Source organism: Eleginops maclovinus, chromosome 10, assembly GCF_036324505.1.
Source record: "Eleginops maclovinus isolate JMC-PN-2008 ecotype Puerto Natales chromosome 10, JC_Emac_rtc_rv5, whole genome shotgun sequence".
In the NCBI taxonomy this organism is placed as follows: Eukaryota; Metazoa; Chordata; class Actinopteri; order Perciformes; family Eleginopidae; genus Eleginops; species Eleginops maclovinus.
In genome coordinates, this window is record NC_086358.1 from 7,600,764 (window position 1) to 7,624,811 (window position 24,048).

Here is a 24,048-nt window from a genome sequence, read left to right on the forward strand (position 1 = left end):
TCTAATAAAGACAACAATCGCTCACCATTCAGAAATCAGGTAAATCTCACTGTTGGATCCTTCAGAGAACTGAGGGTTTGTACTCTTTCTGACAGCTCCTGAAGGCAGCACAGGGTGCACATATGCTGCAAGCTGCACGCCTTTTTGGTCCGCCTCTTTCAAATCCATCCATTGCTATTCATCCCTTCCCTCCATGTCTCCCAGTGAGCGGTACAGTACATGCTTTGGTTGATGGTCACAGACGTGGAATGAAAAACCACAATATAGAAACACATCATTCACAACTCTCTTTATAGGTCTCCCTTTTGTGTTTGCACTTTCCTTCAGTCCCTCTATCTTGTATTTTTCACTTTTCTTTGGACCCTTCTCTCATCCGGTTGGCCTAGTTGTTGCAGCTCAGAGAGACCTTGATGTGTTCAGACATTGGTGACAGTGGGAGATGAGCAGAGTCACTGCAGTTTCCCTGTGATCACGGGATCAAATATTGGCTCTCTGGGTTATTAAACGGATGATGAGAAAGCATTTCATCTTAGCTCAGTGGGTCAGATACAGGATCAGAGTCGTATCTGTGACCAGCCTCAGCATTGTCCTAATGAAACATCGCACAAAGTAAAAGGGAGATATTGTTATAATTAGGGATTCTATCTTAAGGGTTTAAACAACAAAAAAAAGGGGATCCAGAGGGATGATAAAAGCAGTTTTAATATTCAACTTCTCAGAATCAAAATGTACATAAGGATATGATACAAACTCATCATAAATACAGAATTCATAAGTTACTATTCACTTATTGAATGGATCTCACATTAAATCATTTCATTAGTTTTCTTTCTTTGTTCTAAGTCCTCCCTCCAAAGGAAATGACGAGTCCAGCCCTGAAACGCCATCCAGTTTAATCCGTGATGACGAGGTCGGATCAAATGTCAGAATCTGGTTTTTGCTCCTGCGGGGAAAAAACCCATTTATTAAAAATATGAGCATTGCAATTAAATAGATTGTGTCCTGGTTTATGTCATACATTTCATACATAACGTCATATTAGAACTATTGTAGTGTATTAAACACATTCATTCTCAGTATTTTCCGGATTTGTTTCATACATTTCTGAGAACAAATTCTCAATTCTCAAGGTTGGCCAGGTTGGATCAAACGCATGGCAAAGCAATTATTATAATTTGTTACCTACCATGGTTATAACACGGCTTCTAAAACAATAATCATAGAGTGAATAGTAGAGTAGCATCTCACTAAAGTCATGTGACATAGTCATTTAAAAGCAAAATGTTAAGTGTGAATTGCTACTAAGTCACTCTGACACATTCAGTCTGTTCTGCCGGACTCACCGTGTATGTGGGGTTTTGGAACGGCACAAAACTCTCATCCACAATGGGTTCAACGGGCTGGAAAAAGGAGAAAAATGCTTCAGTAACTGAAAACATAAACAAGCACACATTCACAGCCTTCACTCTACAATTGACATTTAGAGAATTACTTCTTTGGCATTTGCCTGCATTAAAACCTTCACAGCGCGTCATTATCACTGTTGTCAGAAACTGAGCTGTACTAGGAAACAGTTTGAAACGCGTCTCCATGGTTACCTGTGTGCTGGAAGCAGGTTGTTGTGTAGAAGTGTCGTCGATGTCTTCCACGTCTGAGCCGTATGCCGGGTTCTCAAAAGGCTCCTAAAATAGTACGAAAGTGGTTTAAAGGATTAAACAACACAATAAAACTCACTGGGATTGAGTTAGTTAGAACGTAAGACCTCACATGTACTCTTAGACAAAAGCATGAGAGGTTATTATATAACATATCTTCCTTTTTCTCTGATTTGTCTTCGTTTGGTGTGGTATTTGAACTTGAAACCCTTGAGTTATTATGTCTATATCATCGGTTGTGCAATTAGATTAGTATTGAATGTGAAACCCACCGTGGCGGCTGTGTTTGCACTTCTTGAGGGCTCGTCCACAACTTTAACTTCCTCCACATACAAAGGGTTAATAATGTTCTCCTGAGGAAGGAAACACAAGATCACTAGTGTGAGCTAATATATATATATCCAATTATTAAGCTCCAACTACACTTCATTGAAGCAGAAACAAATTTCTTGGTAAAAAACTGAAAAAATATGGGAAATAAAGCAACAAAAAAACCAAACAGCAGAACAACAAGAAACACAGCAAGTTCATATTTAAAAAATCACTAAATGACAGCAGGGGGAAAAGTCAAAACGGAAAAGTGTGTTCTCGATAATGAAGCCTCACATAATCTCAAACTACTGCCATGTAGCATGATCTGCAGCCAGCAAGCAATGGGGTATTTGCACAATCAATGAACTCCACAGGGAGGAGAGATTTCTGTTTATCTACCTTGTTTGTAAGATCAGGAGCCAAGGTCGCTGCCACAGCGCTCGTGGAAGCAGGCTGTTCTCCGACTTCATATGCTGGGTTCCCAAAACTCTTCACGTCTGTTTCCAACATGGACACAGACATACAGGGAACCTGACAACAAACGGGTGGAGAGTCGATATACTATAAAGCACTTTGTTCATGTGAAGAGGGTGCCCTACTGAAACCTGGGTCTGAACAGGAAGCAGGTTTAAATTATTAAGAGGGCTTTCGGGCTCTGATGGCAGACTCTCCTCCTTTATGATCCACATTATCATGACAGAGAGGATACCAGAGGACAGGAGGGATATTGAGAGAATAGTGGATGATGTATGTCCTTCATTCGTTTTTCACTCAGTGTTTAAATGTCTGGAATACTATCTATTGTATTTAGTTATCAAACACGTTTCCAGGGAGATATTACAGAGTTGAATAACTGTATGCTGCTTCTGTTGCTGCTTTCAAATATTAATACATCAAAAACCTGTTCAGAATATATTTATTAACCCATCCCCTTTTCATGGTTGACTGTTCAGCTCAGCTACTTACCGCTTCACAATTCAGCCCCGCTTCAGCCTCCTCTGTTGGCGATGCGTTAGAAGCACTGTTTCTATAAAAAATCATTTAAGGCACACGCATTGATTCAGCTGTAACAAGGCTGAGTGGAACACTACATACGAACAATCCTTGAAAGTAAATACGAGAACTTGAGAATTAAATCAAATTGAAAGCATATCATTAAACAAGTAGGAGACGAAGAAAGCTGCAGACATGTAAGGAAATAAATATTACAGATTGACTAGGTTTCCGAAAAAAATAACAGATTGCATCTTTAATAATCTGGCTTCATCTCACCTGAAGCGTGGCAGGTTGGGCATTGAAGGCATTGAGGGCATACGGGGCATACTGGGCATACTGGGCAGGTGGCTCTGTACCGCCTCCAGCAGGCTGGACTTCTTCCTGGCAGCACAGACCAGAGCCACCAGCAGAACCGCAATCAGTAACGTCACCCCTATCGCTATTCCAACTGAGACAGAAAGAGAAACAGACAGGGGAGATTAGAGAGGGGAGGGGGGGGGGGCAAAAGACAGATGTAATTGAATAATGAGATAAAAATAGGAGTTTGAATTGTTATATTTTTGACTATAAAATCAAATATACTTGAGGATGCGACCACGTCATATTTGTTTATCTGGCAGTAATCTCCCGTCCACTCTTGAGGACATCTGCGAAAGGACAAAACAAACATTTAGAACATTTAAAACACGTCGTAATATAAGTTTTACTGCTCTACACTTCATTTGTTCAAGCAAATATCACTAAGTCCTTTTTGGCTTCCACATTGAAGACTAAACATTTCTTACTTGCAGAGAGCCTGGTTGTCATCAAAGTAACAGGTGCCTCCATTCTGACACTGACACTGTGGGGGCATGGTGGGCGGGGGATCAAAACCTGAAATCATTCATATTGTTAACCATCAAACCACTGTTACTTCCTCAATGGACAAAAAAAAAAGCACATATCATTTGGATGTCATAAGGAACATGACTGCAATCAAGGTTGGAGGTCATTCCTGCAACTTCAATACATGATGCCCCATAAATCTATGTCACAGAGTCTTTTAATTACCTGCATCACACTCGGTGTGACTGCCGGGGATGAAGCTGGTGCCCTCGGGGCAGGCGCAGGTGTAACCTCCCGGCCGGAGCAAACACAGGTGGCTGCAGGTTCCTTTACACGGACTCTTCACTGCAGAGAGAAGAGGAGTAGTTTGACTCCTTCATTTCAACACGATACAGTGCATGACTCACATATTTTAGAATTGTAATCAGAAAAAGACATGAGATAGGTATGATATCAAGGCTGTGAGCAGGAGTTTTCTTTCTCCTCCCTTTTCGAATGTTGCCATTAGTGAGGATTTGTTCACTTTTTTCACATATTATACCTTATTATGTGTGCGAATATGTGAGTGAGTGCACTTCTTACTAGCTATGGAGTTGTATCTCTGCTGCTGGTACACAGAGACCTGGGTCAGCCACGGCCCGGCAGTCAGCAGCTTGGTTTTTGTTCCCCGGCCGAACTTGTCCTGCCGAAACACCTCGCCTTTCTCCTGAGTGCTCCAATAAACGTGATCCTCGAACACACTCACACTGAAGGGATTCCTCACATCTATAGAAGGAGCGACACAATGTGTGAACCTCACGGTGGCTTCAGGTCTCATATGCAGCATCTCATGTCAGCCTTCTTTCTTCCTTATCCTCACCTATGTAGACGGCAGTTCTACGTCCCTCTCCTGAGGGCAGAACAGACTCTATGTGGCTCTCCTTGGAGTCTGACCAGTAGATTCTGTCGTCGTTGGTGAAGTCTATTGACAGACCGGTGGGCCAACCCAGGCCGTCGGCCACCAGGACTTTCCTCTCCTGCCCATCCAGCCAGGAGCACTCGATCCTGGCAGCTTCCCCACGGTCTGCCCAGTACAACATCCTGCAGAAACACAGCGGAGATTAGATCGCTGGGCTCTGAGATAAGGTGCACTAAGGTGTCTTCCTTTAAGGTCTTTCATGAGGGTGTGAATGTATCTGGTCTTCTGCTACATTATGAACCATCCAGACCTTCAGTTCCTTTGGGACAGGTGTGCTTAACCAAACTAAAGTCTCACTCTCACCCCAGTCTTGGGTTGACAGCCACAGCAGACGGATGTCCCACATCAGTCTTGACTAGTTGTTTCCTGTAGCGTCCGTCCAACATGGCCACCTCTAACCTCTTCAGCCTGGAGTCTGCCCAGTAGAGGTTCCTACAGGCAGAAGGATGACACAAAATAGGCCTTGACACGTGCAAATTCTCTATCAAGAAGCTGTGTTTTTCATCCCTCTTTTCTGTCATAGGCATATCACATTAACTGATGATTTGATTGAGAGTTGTCTCACATTCACGTAAATAAAAAAAAAGTTGAACCTGATAAACTAGGGATATAGCAACAGAGGACTCGAGGAGTGTGAATCAGGTTACTTGAAACGCACCTGCCCACCCAGTCCACAGCGATGCCGTCCGGTGTGGTGATGTATTTGATGCCGAGGTCAACAGCAGCACCGATATTGTTGCTGCCATCGTCCACTGAAGGGATGTACGCTCTCTTAATGGCCCCTGCTGCAGAGTCTTTACCGGCTACAGTGAAGTACACCATACCTGAAGACACAAAGGTCATCATCAAACTATTAAAGATCTGCCATTTAGTGTGCTTGATGCAGTTTTAATCTGAGTGAAACCCACTGAGTCCGGTGTTGTTGTGGTCCCAGTCGTAGTCCAGAGCCATAATTCGCTCCTCTTCTCGGAGGAAGTCGTGGTAGGCCTCCGTCTGCAGGTTGAACCTCCGGATACGAATGTTCTCCGGAAGAAGCAGCAGGGGAGTCGCTCCTGAGAGAAAGACAGACATTAACATTTACTCATTATTAAATTCATTCATTCATTAAAAAGTGGGAGTGAGGAGGGAGCACAAACATTGCGTCAGTTAGCCATCCTTTTGACTTTATTTACATTGTTTAAAAGTTATCTCTAAAATCTCTCCTCATAAAAATATTGTTTTTGCTTATTAACATTATATGCATCTATTTCCCCATCTATTTATTTCTCTGTACTCCTCCACCTCTTCCCACATTCATCTGGTCACAGTATTCCATATAAGGATGTATGACACACTAACACAACACACTTGCATTCATGCATACTGTGTAACACTGACAAATTAGAAATTAGACATTTTTTTTCTCACCCTCAGCCTCGCACATGTTGCCGTTGCCCACTTTCCGGTAGCCGGGGGCACACTCACAGTCGTAGCTGCCTTTGGTGTTCTTACAGACCTGTGGGCAGGTGCCGAACACCTCACACTCATCGACGTCTGCAGCAGAGAGAAGAGATTGTGAGAGTTCACGTTGTTCACGGTCTTACCCATATGGTCTTTAACTGGAATGATGATACATCTTTTTATGGAGTTTTGATAGCAGAATCATCTGTGTGTAGTCATGTGTGTACGAGGCTGATAACAGGAAGAGGATTCTGAAAAGCCCCCAAACAGTATATGTGTGTGTCTGTGTGTACCCTGGCAGGTGTAGGTGCTGACTGGGTCCACGCTGTATCCGGGCCGGCAGGAGCAGATGAAGCCGGAGCCGTTGAGGTTGGTGCACTCGTGCTGGCACAGCTTCTCTTCACAGTTGCGGTCATGGCCAAAATCTGCAGGCAGACAACACAGAGTGGAAAAACTCAGACACATTTAAAAAAAGATTCAGCCTCTATGTAGGAGTTTATAATGTTTTACGAAATCCAACAATGGCATTGTTTAAATGATCATACTGTGTCTATAATCCAGGTCCCGATGATGTCCTGCACCATCATGTATACTTAAAGAGTCAGCCTCAGATTTTTGCTTTAACTCAGATTTTCTGTCTTAAATTCTGTTTGTTTTTAAGAAGCTAACAGCTTATAGGTCAAAGGAAGAAGACAATTATCCCATAGTTATGAATTCCATTTCAATTCATCATCATTATAAGGAAATGTTTCTTATTTTTGGAATAATAAGAAAGTGTTTTCTTTCAAACAAGATTTTTTTAATAACAAGATCTCTTTTCCTCATTATATGACACTTGAAGTCCTAACTGGGTCATGGCAGATATCCGAAGTAGCACAAAATGAATGGAGGTCAATTGAAGTCAAGATTAAACCAAAAAATCATGTCACTTGGAGAACGCAACGTGTTTCCTTATACAAATGATTGTATCATATAACAAAAAATATCTCCTAATTATGCAACATGAACGTCACCTTTTTCTTGAAATGATATCATTTTTTGTTCTGTTTTTGGTGAACACAATGGTGAAATGTCTTTAAATCTGATCTGCTATTATGCGTGCACATATTGTAGCTATACTTGTGTGTTTAAATATGGAAACATCTAAATGCAGTTCTCTGTTACTTGGGAACCTTATGAAGGTCACACTTGATAGTATCATTTAAAATCGTCAGAGGATAAAAACGGAGGATATTTCCAGTAGGTGTTTTGTGATGTGACTCACTGCAGCCTAATTCATCGGTGCGGTCCCCACAGTTGTCGTTGTGGTCACAGACGTACGGCAGGGCCACACAGTGTCCGTTGGTGCATTTAAACTCTTCCAGTGTGCAGGGTGGCAGCGTGGGCTCGCGGCCTGAGAAGAACACAGTTAGAATGAGTCATCAACACAAGTACACAGGGAAGGTTGAGTGGGTACAAAACCATCTGTAGAAACGTGTCCACCTCCACTACTCTTTCTCTATACTCTACAACTGTGTGTAAAGCCTAAAAAAGATGGATACTCCCACATATATGTACAGTGGGGCAAAAAAGTATTTAGTCAGAGCTCAATTTCAAATCCATCGCGACAACAAAAGATTAGGGAGCTATCTTGTTGTCACCTCAACTAAAGCAATATTTAAAAAAATAATTTCGGAGATGACGATTGTAATTCTTAATAATCAACTTTTCATTATTTGTAATGTATTTGGTCATACAAAACACTGATGCATTTTGGTTCATTACCATTGTTGCAAGGACGAGGTCAACGTCATCTGTATGTCCTCACTAATGGTTCACACACTGTTTGTGGTTTTGCCACTATGCATCTCCTTAAACAATTGGTTATGGGCTTGTTGGAAAAACTTATCAAATGCACTCAAAATTTTTGATATGGGTGTTGAATACTGGAAACTGGTGCCATTCACGCTGGATCCTGATATATGTTTATTAGGAAGTTACTCTTCGTTCTGTCCCTGCTGTGTTTATCATTGTCTTTGAAACCAGCACAGCTTCATCAATAGTCTCCCTTGCTATGAAGGGGATTTTGAACTCACATAAACTCACGTATAATCCCATTCTTCTTTCCTTTACAATCAGTCTCTGCCATTTCGGAGAATACAGCAAATGCATGATGTTTCCCCTGTTAACAAGTAGATCTCTTTTGGTAATGCATTGTTCTCTCCTCCAAACACGCCTGATTGACCTTATTTTAAAAGTTGCGATTTAGGTTCATTACCCTAGTTCTCCTTCTCATCTCCCAGTCGTCTTCTGGTGCATCCATAATGCCCTCAGCGGAAACTGACGGCCTACATGTTACTGCTATAAGTAGAGGAGACACTCTGAACTGAGGTTTGCTGGCAGATAAGATGTGATTACCCTAGGGATGAACCTTTTGTTTTACTATTGAGAACCAGCAACATTGCAGCCTACATATCACTAATGTTCCTCACAGTGTGGCTGTTTTTGCTCACGGTTCTCGCATCATTTATGACCCCACCGCTGGCTCAAACAGACGTGCGAGGCAGCTCGAGGGATACAACGGTCTGTAATGTACTTGATTGGATAAAATAAAGTGACAGTTGATTTCTTCAACAAGCTTGGTTATCTTCGATCGTTTTTTGCCTCCACATCAGCTACCAATTTGAAGCCTGGTTCTTACATGGTTTGGTCTTGGCAAGGAGTTGAGTATGACGTTGAATGTACAGGTATACTGATAACGGAAAATGCTTAAAAGTAAGTGGAGGACAGGATCAAAGAGGAAGAAAGGATCAGATGAGCAGAAACTTGCTGTGTAGTGCAAATAATACAGGTATCCATTAGTCATAGAAAACAATGTGAGTTTTGAATTTGTTTCTCATTGGCCATAGTTGAGGTATACTATAGAAATTACAGGCCTCCAGACTTAATGATAGATTGCACAATTGGTTGGTAATAATACTTGTTTGGCCACTGTTTTACTCAGAAACAATTTCACTTTGCGATTGAGCTTTAACCCCATCGCGACCATTACTTTGGCGTTAGCTTGTTTGTCATGTCACTCAAAGATAGTTTTCCCTCTCAAAATAATTTGCTGAATATTTTAAACTGATTGTTCAATCAGTTGCAATAATCACAGGACTTGTTCCATTATCCCTTGTTTTTCAGGCTTGTGTGGTGCATCACAGCCTGCAGTCGGTTGGGATTTCCCATCATGCAGAGAGCGAGGTCAGGGCATATGAGTCCCCACTAAAGATCCGGGGACCCTGAAACTCTGGATGATAGAGGTGGACACTTTGTTATGACCGAGGATATTTCAAAGCGTTGTGTGGTATGCCAATGTTAAAAATGTTATGGTAAAAGTATTCAGGATGCACTGCCAAAACCACGATATATGCAGAGCAAGGCTGTCTATAGTGATATACAAACTGTGGCACATGGAATTATCCTGAGGGTCCAGGATTATTGTTTTATTTAGGTGAAACATCAGTATGACATAATTCTTCATTGAAGTCGTTGATTACACTGTTTGGACACACTGTGTGTCATCGATTTCCAGTGGAACACACTGTTAAACAAGTCAAAAAGGTAAAGATGATTCAATTCATTGAGAACTAAAGTCAGTGACCATTTTAAAAATAACAGCATATGAAGACTCATTAATATTACCATCTTTAACCTCTTTCTTTACAATCTATTGTTCCTTGCACATTTACGCTGTTATATATAAATCTTAGTTTCCTGTTTGATCTTGCTAGTAAAACTGTTAGATAAGCAATTTTCATCCCAATTTTGAGGATTTTTCATAAACAGCTAGAATAAACCTGTATTTCATAATGTAAGATTTTTTAATGGATTGTCGTAGGTCTTACATAAGATCTGCTGGCCTCGAGCACTACCGCAGCCCGCCTCTGTGTCGTGCAGTCTTTGGTTTCCTCACATCAGGCCAGAGGAAAAGCGAGTAGTCGTTTGCCAGGGAACTCAGTGTCGGATCTCACGAGTGGGCCTTCACGAATGATAAAAGAATGCAAAGACAAGTAAAGTGATTGATCCAACCAATTTGAATCAAAATGCGTTGATGGATTGGAAGCTGAGAGAAAAGGAATAGGATTATACCTTAGAGATAACTATTATTTTATTAAGTAAAAGGTGGCAAGTAGAATCACAAACATTTCACAGAACTGCATTACAAAAAACAATATTTCTCACAGCATAAAGTGAGCTGTTCGTCAGAGCGGTCTCCGCAGTCATCTATGCCGTCGCACACCCAGCTCTGGCTCACACACAGACTGTTCGCGCACTGGAACTGGCTCTGAGGGCACCAACGGCCTCCTGGGTAACGAGTAGCTTTGGAGTAGGGAAAAAAATAAATGGACAGATTATAATCCTACAAATGACGTCATTGGTTATCTCTCGGTCTGTTTGTATTGTGACACTCCACATCAAGCAACCATTTCAGCAGAAAGATTTAAACTGGTTTTTGGGAGACTATATGACTTAATTAGATTGTGGAAACTAAAAATATGAGAGGAATCAAGATGGAGAAAGGAAATGGGAACTACATGTGAATAAGGTTCCTTGCCAGACTTGAAGTTTTTACATTGTTATTGATGTTGGATAGCTTAAATCATCCCCAGACCAAGTAGTATGGATGTTTATAATGTACTTGTTTGGTGTTGTTCACTCACATTTAAATAGCACGAGTAAACTGCTTACAGTTGCTTGTTATGTTTTATGTGTTTTGTTATAATTTAGACATTTAAATTAGAATGTATTAATACTAAGGGTATGCAGATAACTCCAGCCAGGCACTTTGCCATTACTCATCTTGTTTTCTACTTACGACAGCTGGTCTCATCTGACAGGTCCTGACAGTCGGGCCGGCCGTCACACTGCAGAGCAGCGGGGAAACAGTGACCCGAGTCACACTGGAAAGATCCGGGACGACACGTCTGCAACTCTGGAGGAGAGCCAGGATGGTAACGACTGTTGTTTATGACAGAGGATATTTCAAACAAGCGTGTGTCTGTGCGGCTCCTGCTCACCACAGTCCCGTTCATCCGAATCGTCCCCACAGTCGTTGTCATGGTCACACACCCAGTTTCCAGGGATGCACTGCCCATCGTCACACCGATACTCACTTTCAGAGCAAGGCCTCGGCTCTATAAGATTGAATCATAACCCAAAAATACATGACTGAGCTAAAGAGGAAATTATAACCCCTAAGGGAACCAGGATTCTTGCTGGTTTGGGACGGATTTAGCTGAAAGACACTGCGTATGACACTCACGGCAGTTCCTTTCATCTGAGCCGTCACCACAGTCGTTGCTGCCATCACACTGCCAGCGGATAGGGACACAGCGGTGGTTGTCACATCGGAAATCTCCCAGAGGATCACAGGTCACCTCCTCTGTTGGCAAACAAAGTCAGACACACAAGGAAAGATGATTCAACATTTATTCAATGATGAAGAAACTAAAGTCAGCCTGTGTTTAAAACTCCAGATATGCTCATATAACACACACATAAACTATAGTACAAAGTGGATTAGATCCTACATCACCTGCACCATACACTCCTACTTCATCGTTAACTCTCTCCTTTGTTGTAAAGCAATATCCAATATTTGTATACCTTGTTTATTACATTTAGCTGTGGAATATATATATATATCGTTTCCTGTTTTAGATTTCTTACAGCACAGTAAATAGCTGTATTGGATAAGTCCACATTTCTGTTCATCCTCAAGAAACTCTTTGAGGATTTTTTAAACATATAAAGTAATAAACAGGGCTGTATTGCAAAATTAAGATTTTCCTCAACTGGACTTTGGTACAGGTAGGTCGACTTCACATAACATCTGCTGGCACTCGAGCACTAACCGCAGCCCTGCTCGTCGGTGTTGTCGATGCAGTCGTTGGTGCCGTCACATCGGGCCCACTGAGGAACACAGCGGTAGTTTGTCTTGCAGGAGAACTCAGTGTCCGGATCACACTTGTAGTCTGGACCCACTGGGCACAGAAAGAAATAAAGAGGAATGAGAAAGAAAAGAAAAATGTGTATTGATCCAACAAAATATTTGGAAGTAACAAGAGCGTTAAAGATGAGAAGTTGTGAGCCAGCGAGAGAAGAAGGAAAAGGATTCAAAGCTCTGAGTAACTTATCTATTTATATTAAAGTAAATAGGTGGGCTAGAGTAGATTCACTCAAATATTCAACATAATCTGATTGCAAAAAAACAATGTGCCACCTACTGCAGGTTTCATACGGCTCATCAGATTTGTCCCCGCAGTCGTCCTGGGCGTCGCACACGTAGCTCGACGGCAGACAGCGACCGTTGGCACACTGGAACTGTCCCGGTTTGCAGGTCCTCTGGGAACACGTCTCTGCGTCCTCGTCGCTGTCGTCTCCACAGTCACTCACTCCGTCGCAGTGCCAGGACACTGGAATGCACTTCTTATTTTTACACTGGAACTGGTTTTCCTGGCATCGGTGGTCACCTGAAAGGATAGAAAGCAGGACTTGTAGGACAAATCTAAACGAAGCGTTTGTTTGAACTAAGTTTCAAGCGTCTATGTTGTGTTTTAAGTCAGCGGAAACTTAAAACACAATGACCAGACCTAATATGTCAGAGTAAAATATCTTTATATTCAACTCACTATCAGATCTTCTTCACTGTTGGAGTTGATAACAGTTACAACTATTATAACTAGTATTGTTATTATTCACGTACTGCAGAGCGCTGCATCCTCATCTGAACTGTCGGGGCAGTCGGCGTCGCCGTCGCAGAGGAAGCCGGGGTAGGTGCAGTGGCCATCCTGACACTGGAACTGGCCGATGGGGCAGACACGGGGCGGGCAGGTCTGAGGTTCATCTGAGCCGTCACCGCAATCTGACTGGCCGTCACACTTCCACCATATAGAAATACACCTGGGTGCCAGAGAGAGCACACACAGGTCAGCTTAGAGAATATAAATGTAAATGATCTAACCTCTACTTTGTTTGTACCTATGATACAGTTTTCTTCAGCTCTTATTTTTAAATATATCTTAATGTATTTAAGTAATACTGAATGTCCTTATTTTATTGACTACATAAACACCAGAGAGAGTGATGATAACAAGTCTATGGGGACTGAATTTAATATTTTCTACAATATTCACACATTTTCAAACTCATTTATGCATGAATTATAAAAACAAAACTGTTTATCCATATATTGTGGGATGTTAAGAACAATTCTCCAAACTTTAAAGCTTGGCAAAGGACTGTGAAGTATCAGCTGATTATTTATCTAACTGACTTCTCATTGTCCCCGCAGCGGAACTGCGTGCTGGAGCAGTCCGCGACACACTGGATTTTGAAGCCGACAGCGAGGCCGATGAAGTGATCTGGACACTGGCATGTGGCTTTCTGTCCGCCGGGGGCAACCAGACACAGGTGACTGCAGGTCAGGTAGTGGGAGGAGCAGGGGTTCTCACCTGGGAAATAATTTGATTAAACATATGAGCTGCAGTCTATGAAGACTATAGGAATATAACCTGCTGTTCAAATGTACGTACTGCGAGGCTGCCTGTACGGGTGGTAGACGCGGATGTCATAGGGCCGATGCGTGTTGTTGCCCATGATGGTGCGCTGCTCTCCAGTGTACTTGTGAGCCTTCTCCACTGTGTGTGTATTCCAGTCCGTCCAGTAGACCCAGTCCTCAAACAAGGAAGCAGCAAAGACATGAGGAAGCGTACCAGCAATGGCCCGGTGGCGGTTCTTGCCGTCCATGTCTGCGAAACTGAATGTTGACACAGTGGAGGGTTAATACACGATGGAAGAACTGATACTGCAATGTCTGAACTTCTGAACTCACTCCAGAAAGTTAAGGTGGGAATCAGCAAAGAAGATCTTGTTGGTGGTGTAGTCGATGGTCAGAGCGTTGGGCCACTCCAGCTTGGTTGTGATGATGGCACTGATGTTGGTTCCATCCATGCCGACTCGGCCGATATATGCTGTGTCACCCCAGTCAGTCCAGTACAGCCATCTGGAGGAAAAAAGGGTAAATTGTTCTGGTAGATTTGCTATAATGAATCTTCAGTTAAAAGCAACCAGCTAGTGTTATCTAATATGATATTTCTGGAGGCTTTTTATTACCTTACTTATCATCGCTGATGCTACAAGAGACAATAGACAGTAAATGCCAGTTTTGTAGGGTTTCTAGGTTTAATAGGGTTAGTGTTCTTGCTGTTTATTTAATAATAAACAGTTGATGTTACAATTGTAAATAACAATTGTAACATCCCAAGGTTTTTTGTTTTGTGATATTAAATATATAGATATATCTAATTTGAGTGTGTGTAAGTACCCATATTTAGGGTTAACAGCCACAGCACGAGGTCGGCTGATGAGATAGGTCGTATTTCCTTCTTTGAAGTCTCCTGACAGCAGTCTCTTCTGGTAGCGCCCATCCAGCTCCATCACGTGAACCGAACCGTAAAAACCATCCACCCAGTACAATTTCCTGCAACATGCAAACGTTTTTACTGATGTTTTTGGTAAAAATACTAAAAACAGTGTTAGATATTAAAGGAATAAGGTATTAAAAGGAGCAAAAGTTCTCCTGCAGATACAAAGATGTTATCATTAAATTTGGATTGATTTGGATCATTTATTAACTAAGTCAGCTTAATACTTGATGTTTCTTCCCTTTCACACACCTGCCCACCCAGTCAAGTGCCAGGCCTTCAACTCCTCTTGCATCGCCTTTCACCGTCTCCCTGTCGGTCCCGTCAAAACGCATCCTCTCAATCTTCCCCGTCCCGGTATCCAGCCAGTAAAGCCTCTTCTCCTGATCGTCAAAATCTAAAGCCACCACATTGGAGAGCCCCTGCAGGACGATACTCAGATGTGACCCATCGGTGGTTAAATTTCGGATGTAGTAGCGGTTACTGTACAACAGGTAGGGGGCGATGCCACTGTTCTGACGACAGGTGCGTCCGTCTGGTTCACGGAGGTACCCCGGGGCACATTTGCAGTGGTACGACCCGACAGCGTTCTCGCAGATCTGGCTGCAGACGGCTGGTGTGCTGGAACACTCATCGAGGTCCTCGCACGCCTTGCCGTCTGGCATGAGTTGGTACCCGGCGTTGCAGGAGCAGTAGTACCCGGTCAGGGTGTCGGTGCAGAGCTGAGCACACTTGTGAACAGACGGGCTACGGCACTCATTGATTCCTGAACAGAAAGAGGAATAAGCGGAGTGCAGAAAAGACAAGAAAAAAGTCAAATACATTTATGTGTTTAAAGAAAAGTATTTTTAAGTGAGTAACAAGGATTCTCACAAGTGAATATAACAATAGTAAATGAACAGGTTCCCAAAAATTAAATGTACAAATGTGGAAATGTATTGAGCTTCAAAATATATAACATATTAGCTATAAACTGTATATGGTATTAACCTGAAAATGAGGACATAATGTCACCTGTTAGTTCTTGAGTATATATAGAATAGGAGGATGAAACCCTCTTTATTGTCACACACATGCACACAGCAGAGCACACACAGTGAAATTGGTCCTCTGCATTTAACCCATGCTAGTACTAGGAGCAGTGGGCAGCTATCGTGCAGCGCCAGGGGAGCAATGGGGAGGGGGGATTGGAGGTGTCCGGTGCCTTGCTCAAGGGCACCACAGCAGGGCCTAGGAGGTGAACTGGGACCTCTCCAAGTAGCAGTTCACTTTCCATATTTCAAGTCTGTTTGGGGACTTGAACCGGCGATCCTACGATTCGCAGTCCAAGCCCCTACTGACTGAGCCACTGAGCCACTGCTGAGCCACTGCTGGTATTCCTGCCGACATTCCTATAATATAACACTTTGAACTTGGATAATTCTTCTATTATCAACTTGTTTTGGGTCACATAATGCACACAACTGAAAAAACAAAAACAATTATAAAACTATGCGAGAGAGATTTATTTTGATCCACATCACGATTGTCACATGACCCCACATGTCTCTCACCGCATCCTTTCTCGTCGCTGTTGTCCTGGCAGTCTTTCTGTCCGTTGCACACCTTGTTGATGTCGATACACTCGCCTGACTTGCACATGTACTGCGTGGGAGCACAGGTGGGCTGGGTCGTGACGCACAAGCTGTCGGCCTCATCTGAGCCGTCCATGCAGTCGATCACCCCGTCGCAGGCGAAGGAGGTGGAGATGCAGGCGCCATTACCGCAGGTGAACTGGCTGCTGCTGCAGGTGTCATAGGTACAGCCCGACTCATCACTGCCGTCCCCGCAGTCGTTGACACGGTCGCACCTGGGGAGGAGAAGACGAGGGAATTAGATTTCTAACTGGTAAAACAATGTTTGTGCTTTTCTTCTCTCACACTTCATACTCACTGGTAGTGGAGGAGGATGCAGAGCCCGTTGGAGCAGGCAAACTCGTTCATGTGGCAGGTGCGGTTGGGGCAGTTCTGGAGCTCATCGGCCGCGTTGGCGCAGTCTTTGTCCCCATCACACACGTAGCTCAACGGCACACAGCGCGGGTACCCGGGATACCAGGTCAGACAGGTGAACTGGTCCGAACTGCAGGTGCGTTGGCCTGGAGAGGGCAAAGATGAGGGGTCAACAGGGAATAAAGGGACTATATAATACCAAAAACTGCACACATTTAGACATGAAAACTGTGTCGAGGAGGCATTTATTTTGCTGTAATCTTTCTAGCTTTTCACACTGATTACCGGTAAAATCCTCACACAGGGAAATAAATAAATGTCTCACCACACTGTAGTTCAGGAGCCTCGTCACTGTCGTCCCAGCAGTCATTGTTGCCATCGCACACCAATAACTGGGGGATGCAGTTTCCATTTGTACAGGTGAACTGGCTGGGACCGCATGTTTTGATTTGATCCTCTGCATAGCAGCGAAAAAATAAGAGAGACTGACTCAATTACTTTCAGCAACCAAAACCTGAAATGTTGGATTTGAACTATAAAGTCTAAAATGTCTAATGTAAACAAAGAGAACTCACTGCAGGAAAGAGGTTCATCTGTCCCGTCATTGCAGTCTCGGACGGAGTCACACACCCAAAATTTGGGGATACACTTCCCTCCATCACAGCTGAACTGATCCGGAGAGCATGTGCGACCCGCTGCAGCACAGGAACACACATTTGTACAAATATCCATGAAGAGTTTTTTCAGTAAGCAAAACAACAAGCCCAGCATGCTTATTACGCCCTCCCTCTCAGCAGCAGTATTCAACTCACCGCAGAAGAGGGGAATCTCATCGCTGTTGTCTCCACAGTTGTTGTAGCCATCACACAGGTTCTCAGGGTAGATGCAGATGTTGTTGCGTTCACACTTGATCTGTCCTGCTGGACACGTCCTGTCAGCTGGAGAGGACAGAGATCAAAACATCAACCATAGGATCAAAATCACATTATGGTTTGTTTAGCAGCACAGAATCCCACCTGGGAGGAGAATATGACTCGTGCAGTGGAACAAATGACTCTTTCCATAATATTTTTCATTATAACCATGCATTAGTTCGTAATTTAATCCCTTGATGAACCTAATCTTCACTCACGGCAGTTGATCTCGTCAGAGGTGGTGTTGTCTCGGCAGTCGTTGTGGCCGTCGCAGACGAAGGCTGCACTGATGCAGCGCCCGTCGGTGCAGGTGTACTCGGTAGCGGGGTTACATGTGGGGAAGGGGCAGCCTAGTTCGTCACTGTTGTCACCACAGTCGTCCGTGTAGTCACAGGCGTAGCTCATCGGCACGCAGCGGCCATTGTCACAGGTGAAGTCCATGGCGGAGCAGGTGTGGAAGGCTGAGCAGGAGGAACAGAAAACGGTGTTTTATAACAATAACATAATGTGTGTGTGTGTGTGTGTGTGTGTGTGTGTGTGTGTGTGTGTGTGTGTCCCTTCTCCCAAGTTTACATTATGTGGCACATTTTATACCTTCTAAGGGGTTAAACAGCCAGAAATCATTAGTGTCTAAGTAACATGTTCTTCAGTACGCATGCTTATTTGGCTCGGTTTTTAAAGTCAGATTTAACCTCATCCCTCACCACACACTCTCTCCAGCTCATCTGAGTTGTCGTAGCAGTCTTTGTAGCCGTCACACTTCCAGCGCGCTGAGATGCAGTCACCGTTCAGACAGGTGAACTGCTCTGGCTCGCAGTGCTTCCCCGTGTCTTTGATACAGTCTTTGCCATTGTTGGCCAGGTACCACTTCCCCAGTTGAGGACACTGGCACTCAGGGCCCAATGGACCTGCAGGAGAGATTACGGGAGGCGAGGGAATTTGATAATGTGGAGGGAAGGAAGGGAACACAGAGAAAATCTGTCTATTTAATTAAACTTACTGTGCGTCTCGGTGTGTTATTAAGGTTCTTAAGAACTTTCTCTACTTGCTTTAAGCTTTTAGTGTTCAAGTTCTTAATTAAGCACTTTAAAAACAAAACTATTATTAATGCTCGGTCCTTCATGGTAACAGATTTAGGTTTTTTAGGAAGAATGTCTTGTTAAAATGTATTGGGTTTTATAAGCCTGAATTACGGGCAGCAAAAAAATGATGAGTCTAATGGATGAAATAACTGAGCAGGCTAAAGTATTAGAGGGGCTTTGGTGCCTTGTTTAGTAGGGTCTGCTCTTACCAGAAACACAAATATTACTGCAGCCTCCGTTGAACTGCTGACAGGAGCTGTTGCAGCTCTCCTGCTTAGATGCGGAATAAACGTGGATGTCGTTTGGTCGGAACTGCATGTCCTGGGTCAGCACTGCAAAGTCAGAGCCATCGTCCTTCCCGGCCCTAAAGATGGCTCTCTCAGTCCAGTCGGTCCAGAAGATGTCCTGTTTGAAGACGGTCATGGCGTACGGGTACTGGACCCCCTGCACGATCACTTGTCGGTTCTCCCCAGTCAGAGTGGACCTCTCGATCTTATCTCTGCGGGAAGCAACAGGGCGGGAAACAGGAGTTGACAAAGAATGTGTAGGAACTTCTGCAACTGTCAATGTTAAAAAACAAACTGGACATACAATGAGGAATCAGCCCAGTAGAGCATCCTCTCCTCGTAATCCAGGGACAGGCCATTGGGCGTGGTCAGGCTGGTGTTGATGATGGCGGTCTGGAAGTTTCCACCCAGTGTGGCCCTCTCAATCTTAGCCGGATAGCCCCAGTCAGTCCAGTACACGTAGCTGGGCAGAAAGAGCAGCGTGAGAAGGGAGGAAAGGACCTTCATAGTCTAATCTGTAGACTTTAGGTAGTGAAGTAATGGAGTGAAGCTCTTACCCGTAGCAGGGGTCAACGATGATGCCTCTGGGACGGTTTGCATGGGTGATGATGGAGCGGTTCGTCCCATCCACCCCCATGGACTGGACAGTGCGGCTGTAGTAGTCAGTGAAGTAGAGACGCTTGTTGATCCAATCATACGCCAATCCCTCTGGGTCATCCAAATCTGAGCAGAGGATAATAAATAAAGGAAGACAAAATCAAGGACAAGATCATGAAGGAAAACTGCAAAACAGCTCAAATGTTTTCAATATGGACACAAAACAAAGGCAACACAGAAGGGCCAAACCAGAAAGTTTGAATGTGTTGTATTCAATAGTTCCACAGAAAAGATAATGCACATTGAATTAGACAAAAGGATTATACTATTTGTGGAATAAGTTATTATTCGTGGCTGCGTGGGGTTGTTTCATTCAAAATGTAATCATTTCCCAAATTCACAACATGTTTTCATCTAATTTATTAGTTGGTTTGAATCGATATTTGAGGGCATTCAGCCAATTAAAAACATTATTTTCCCTGCAACAGTATTCCTTGGTGCCATACAACCATAATAACATATTTCTTTGGTAATGAAGTCATAAAATATGAAAACAGAAATTCAAAGCGTCTTGGTACAGCCCCTAGAGTAAAATTGTAACAATTAATTCCAAACTCACTTGTAGCCAAAATGACAGGCGGGGTGGTGATGGATGTTGTGGTGACGTAACCAATTCTGCTCCGACCAATCCCCATGTACTGGGTGAAGAAAATTCTCTTCTCTTTGAAATCATAATCCAAAGCCATCAAGTTGTAGCCTAAGTTCACGGTTGGGTAGGGGGTGCTGTGATCTGCAGGATCTAGCCTCATGCTATTCAGCGTGTAGTCTGTGGTGAAAACGAGAAACTCGTCCTGTCCGTAACCACATGTTACTCCGTTACTAAGGAGTGACCCATGAGCACAGCCACATTTTGGAGCCTCCTGGCCTGGCAGGGCGAAGCAGAGCTGCTGGCAGCGTCCGTTATCTTCATGACATGGGTTGAAGCCCACCTGGTTGGCAGATGTCGGCTGGACATGAGCGTCAAACACAGAGACATCCATCAGCCCGTCGAGATTGTCCCGAATAACCTGGAAACATGGGAGAATTTTTTGGTTATACAAGCATGGGCATTGAACATTTACAACTGTCTCTTATCTGTTAAGTGTCACATTGGAAGAAACTGTTAAATCATTTAACTCTCACCTCTGGTTGGTCGGTATTGGCCGGGTCCTTACTGGCCTGTAGGAGCTTCCCAAGTTTTTTATCCACCCACAGCATGTAGTTTCCAAATATAGCCACCCCTGTTGGAGATGGATACCGGCTCCCGTACCGGACAATCTGCCTCTGGGTGCCGTCTGCGGCCATTCTGGAGATCATATCAAGAACGTCATCTGTCCAGTAGAGGAAATCATTGGTGTAATCAATGGTCAGGCCGCGAGGGGACGCCAGGCTTTCTGAAGCCAACACAGTGCGGTTTGTGCCGTCCAGCAGGGCTCGCTCGATTTTGGGTGTCTGGCCACCATCCGTCCAGAAGAGGTAGCGGAGTTTAGGGCTGACAGCTACGTCACGGGGCTGGTCCTGCGAGGACTTGAGGAGAATCATCCGGTACGTGGTGTTGATGGCAAGCACCTCAAGGAAGGTCTCGCCTTCAAAGGCATTGGTGAAGTAAAGGTTACCTGAGAAAGTTAAGAGAGAGACACTTAAAGGGGTTTCGTTCTGCATGAAATTCATAAAATTAATTATTAATATGGTATTTCTTTGTGGGAAGTCCTTGTTAATATATTTGTTTCTAAACCCTCCTTGTAAAAATAATGGCTTCATACCTGCAATCCAGTCCACAGCGAAGCCCTGGATGCCTCCTCTTCCAATGCCAGAGTTGAGGACAGTGCTGTATCTTCCTCCGTCTGTCTTGGCCCTGAAGATGCCCCTGTATGAGGTGGAGGTGCTGTTGTCACTCCAGTACACAAAGCCAGATTCAATATGGAGGTCCAACTTGCTCTTAACGGAGTAGGAAGCTGGAAAAAGAAAAAAAGATGCTGCTTGTATCAACTAATCATTTGGTATTTATAGCCAACAATAACGCAGAACAATATGAAGCCAACATACTTCCCCCGACAGGCACCATAGCCTCGGAGTGGTCTGAGCTGTTTATGTGGAAGCCTCGGATGAACTTTGATGTGGAGACGACTGCAAAAGACTCATATTGTTCACAGCGGGAGCCGTCTTGAGAAGGGTTGAATCCTGTAGTGCAGGCACAGGTCTTCTTATTGTCCGGTGTTGGAAGACAGAGGTGGGGGCATCCCCCGTTGTTGGAGCTACAGGCGTTGGTCGTCCCTGCTGAATCTCACGTGGAAGAAAAAAAGTGTGACCTGTTAGTATGCTCAATAGTGCAAAGAAGTTAAGTTAAGAGTGTTCAAAAATGCATTTACTCTGAAAGAGAGAACAATTTAAAAACTATGGCTGACAAAGTGATTAAAAATAAGTGCAATGCGGCCCCGGCCGTGGCGCAACTGGCTGGGTCACCTGCACTGTACGCCGGCAACCCGGGTTCGATTCCCGACCCGTGGTCCTTTCCGGATCCCACCCCGACTCTCTCTCCCACTTTCCTGTCACTCTCCACTGTCCTATCTGATTAAAGGCAAAAAGCCCCCAAAAAATGACTTTTAAAAAAAGTGCAATGCATCGATGTTGTAGTCTATACCCACGTCTGTCCAAGCTGTCTCCTTTTTGCCATTGTTTCATATTTGACACTTGTGTAAATTGTCAAAATAAGAATGAATTCTATCAAAAAATGAAGAAATTCCATCCGAGCCTTTCCGAGACATCACATTTACAAGAATGGGCCAGATGGATATACAGACAACCATGATTGTAGTGCCACAGTCGGAGCAGAGGCATTAAAACACTAACTATGAGGGTGAAGGAAGGCAAGGGCCTTATGAACACAAAAGCTACATTCAAAGGATGAAACACAAGTGGTGCTAAATCTGGCTCTGTGCTGTCCTTGAGGAGGACACTGAACTCCTACTCGCTCTCTCAGCCGCAGTAATTAACTGTTGCATAATATAACAGTGTGACTGAAAAGGACACCTCAGAATACAATCTAAAACCCAGTGAATCCACATACTGTCTCTGGCGTGCACTTTGAGGGCGCGCAGGCCAGACATGCCGCTCCTCAACATCACCATATTGGCACCGGTGTCCTTGTCCACCCTCTCGATGACCTCATAGTCCAGGTCGGTGTAGTAAAGGTGGTTCTGGTGGATCGTCAGCCCCCATGGGTGGGACAGGCCGTTCACCACCGCCATCCGGGTGACCCCATCCATGGTGCCACTCTCAATCTGGGCAAGGAGAGCGAAGAGGTTAGTGAATGTAGTTAAATCAGGACCAGGATGAAGATGAGTATGATATTAGTAATATTAGAGAACATGAATAAGAGAACATGAGATTTGTTTGAACATTTAGAAATATCTGGGTGGAAATGACTTGTTTTCTAGTGTACAAAACCAGTTTTAGATTGAAATATACATTAAAGTTTGTTAAACTTATATATAAAAAAACTACTAAAAAGGTTAGTAAACTCAGTTCAGGTTAATTAACTCACCCCAACATCTCAAAAGTGCAGTCTGCACTAAAATGTAACGAAACGGACAACATTCGATTGGGTTTTCTTGGACTATATGTTGATAATGTACACTGTACATACCACCCCTGAGCCCGCCACTCCCCAGTACAGTTTCCTGGTGGAGATGTCAGCAGCAATGTATCCTATGTTGGCCAGGTTCCCTGTGTACAGGTTCCTGAGGTTCCCCCCGTCCATATCAGCACTGCCGACCTTTGGGGGAACACCATTGTCGGACCCCTTATCTGTCCAAAACAATTTCCTGCGAAGGGAAAGGGTAAATGTGAGAATGATGTTGTTCAATTTCAAGTTTTTCCACTGAGCTACGTGTGACATTAAAACAATTATACATGGAGGAAGTGAGTATTTAAAACTACTGTATTCAAATGTTTGAGCACCGAAACTGTGTCGCCTGTAACTGATGGTTATGGCTGGGTTATTTATATTACAAAAGACATGATTGAGATGGAGAGGTGGTTGCTGGAGAACTAAATCCTCTTAGTTTCCAATTATGTAATGGTCCTTCAAAACATAAGACTGCTTCGTCCTTGTCAGGCTGCTATTGTCTGCTTGCTTAATGCGGTCCAATCAATCACGTCCTGGTGTGTTGGTTCAGTCTCGTCAGTGCCAGCAAGCACGTACATACACATCAATAGGTGTTGCTTTCATTATCAGAAACACACATTTAAATATATTTTATCCTCAGATATTGACACTTGAGGATTTGTCCCCTCTATTGTTTTCCCATGTCACTGAATTAAAGTGATGGATCAAATACATAATAGGTTGAAAAGAGGCTTTACCCTCGGGCTGGATCCAGGGCGATTCCAATGGGCTCTCCTGCTCCCTCCGGTTTGCCAGTGGACGTGATGAGGGTCTTCCTGTAGTGCTGGTCTCCATCCACACGGATAACCTAAGGGAGGTGTAAAGTTAGTTTCTGGCT

General features: G+C 43.8%; 1 protein-coding gene across 1 annotated transcript in view; it reads right to left on the reverse strand.

Moving 5' to 3' along the window:
- Positions 1–684: 684 nt before the first annotated feature.
- The window catches only part of lrp2b (low density lipoprotein receptor-related protein 2b), a 39,573-nt gene continuing 16,209 nt past the window's right edge, over positions 685–24,048 (reverse strand). Inside the window, 47 exon segments of the mRNA XM_063894177.1 lie at positions 685–943; positions 1,344–1,400; positions 1,599–1,682; positions 1,928–2,008; positions 2,367–2,498; positions 2,955–2,994; positions 3,240–3,411; positions 4,014–4,133; positions 4,371–4,553; positions 4,648–4,868; positions 5,050–5,178; positions 5,405–5,570; positions 5,655–5,798; positions 6,154–6,279; positions 6,480–6,611; positions 7,451–7,579; positions 9,680–9,721; positions 10,354–10,530; positions 11,027–11,143; positions 11,229–11,345; positions 11,474–11,593; positions 12,066–12,194; positions 12,438–12,683; positions 12,917–13,113; positions 13,487–13,664; positions 13,746–13,969; positions 14,045–14,215; positions 14,537–14,692; positions 14,889–15,402; positions 16,190–16,485; positions 16,569–16,770; positions 16,950–17,081; positions 17,200–17,319; positions 17,437–17,562; positions 17,757–17,999; positions 18,243–18,446; positions 18,830–19,119; positions 19,212–19,370; positions 19,465–19,630; positions 20,124–20,571; positions 20,687–21,159; positions 21,307–21,498; positions 21,590–21,826; positions 22,611–22,740; positions 22,783–22,846; positions 23,164–23,367; positions 23,909–24,018. Of these exon segments, the coding sequence (XP_063750247.1) occupies positions 917–943; positions 1,344–1,400; positions 1,599–1,682; positions 1,928–2,008; positions 2,367–2,498; positions 2,955–2,994; positions 3,240–3,411; positions 4,014–4,133; positions 4,371–4,553; positions 4,648–4,868; positions 5,050–5,178; positions 5,405–5,570; positions 5,655–5,798; positions 6,154–6,279; positions 6,480–6,611; positions 7,451–7,579; positions 9,680–9,721; positions 10,354–10,530; positions 11,027–11,143; positions 11,229–11,345; positions 11,474–11,593; positions 12,066–12,194; positions 12,438–12,683; positions 12,917–13,113; positions 13,487–13,664; positions 13,746–13,969; positions 14,045–14,215; positions 14,537–14,692; positions 14,889–15,402; positions 16,190–16,485; positions 16,569–16,770; positions 16,950–17,081; positions 17,200–17,319; positions 17,437–17,562; positions 17,757–17,999; positions 18,243–18,446; positions 18,830–19,119; positions 19,212–19,370; positions 19,465–19,630; positions 20,124–20,571; positions 20,687–21,159; positions 21,307–21,498; positions 21,590–21,826; positions 22,611–22,740; positions 22,783–22,846; positions 23,164–23,367; positions 23,909–24,018 (8,127 nt within the window). The 3' untranslated portion in view covers positions 685–916.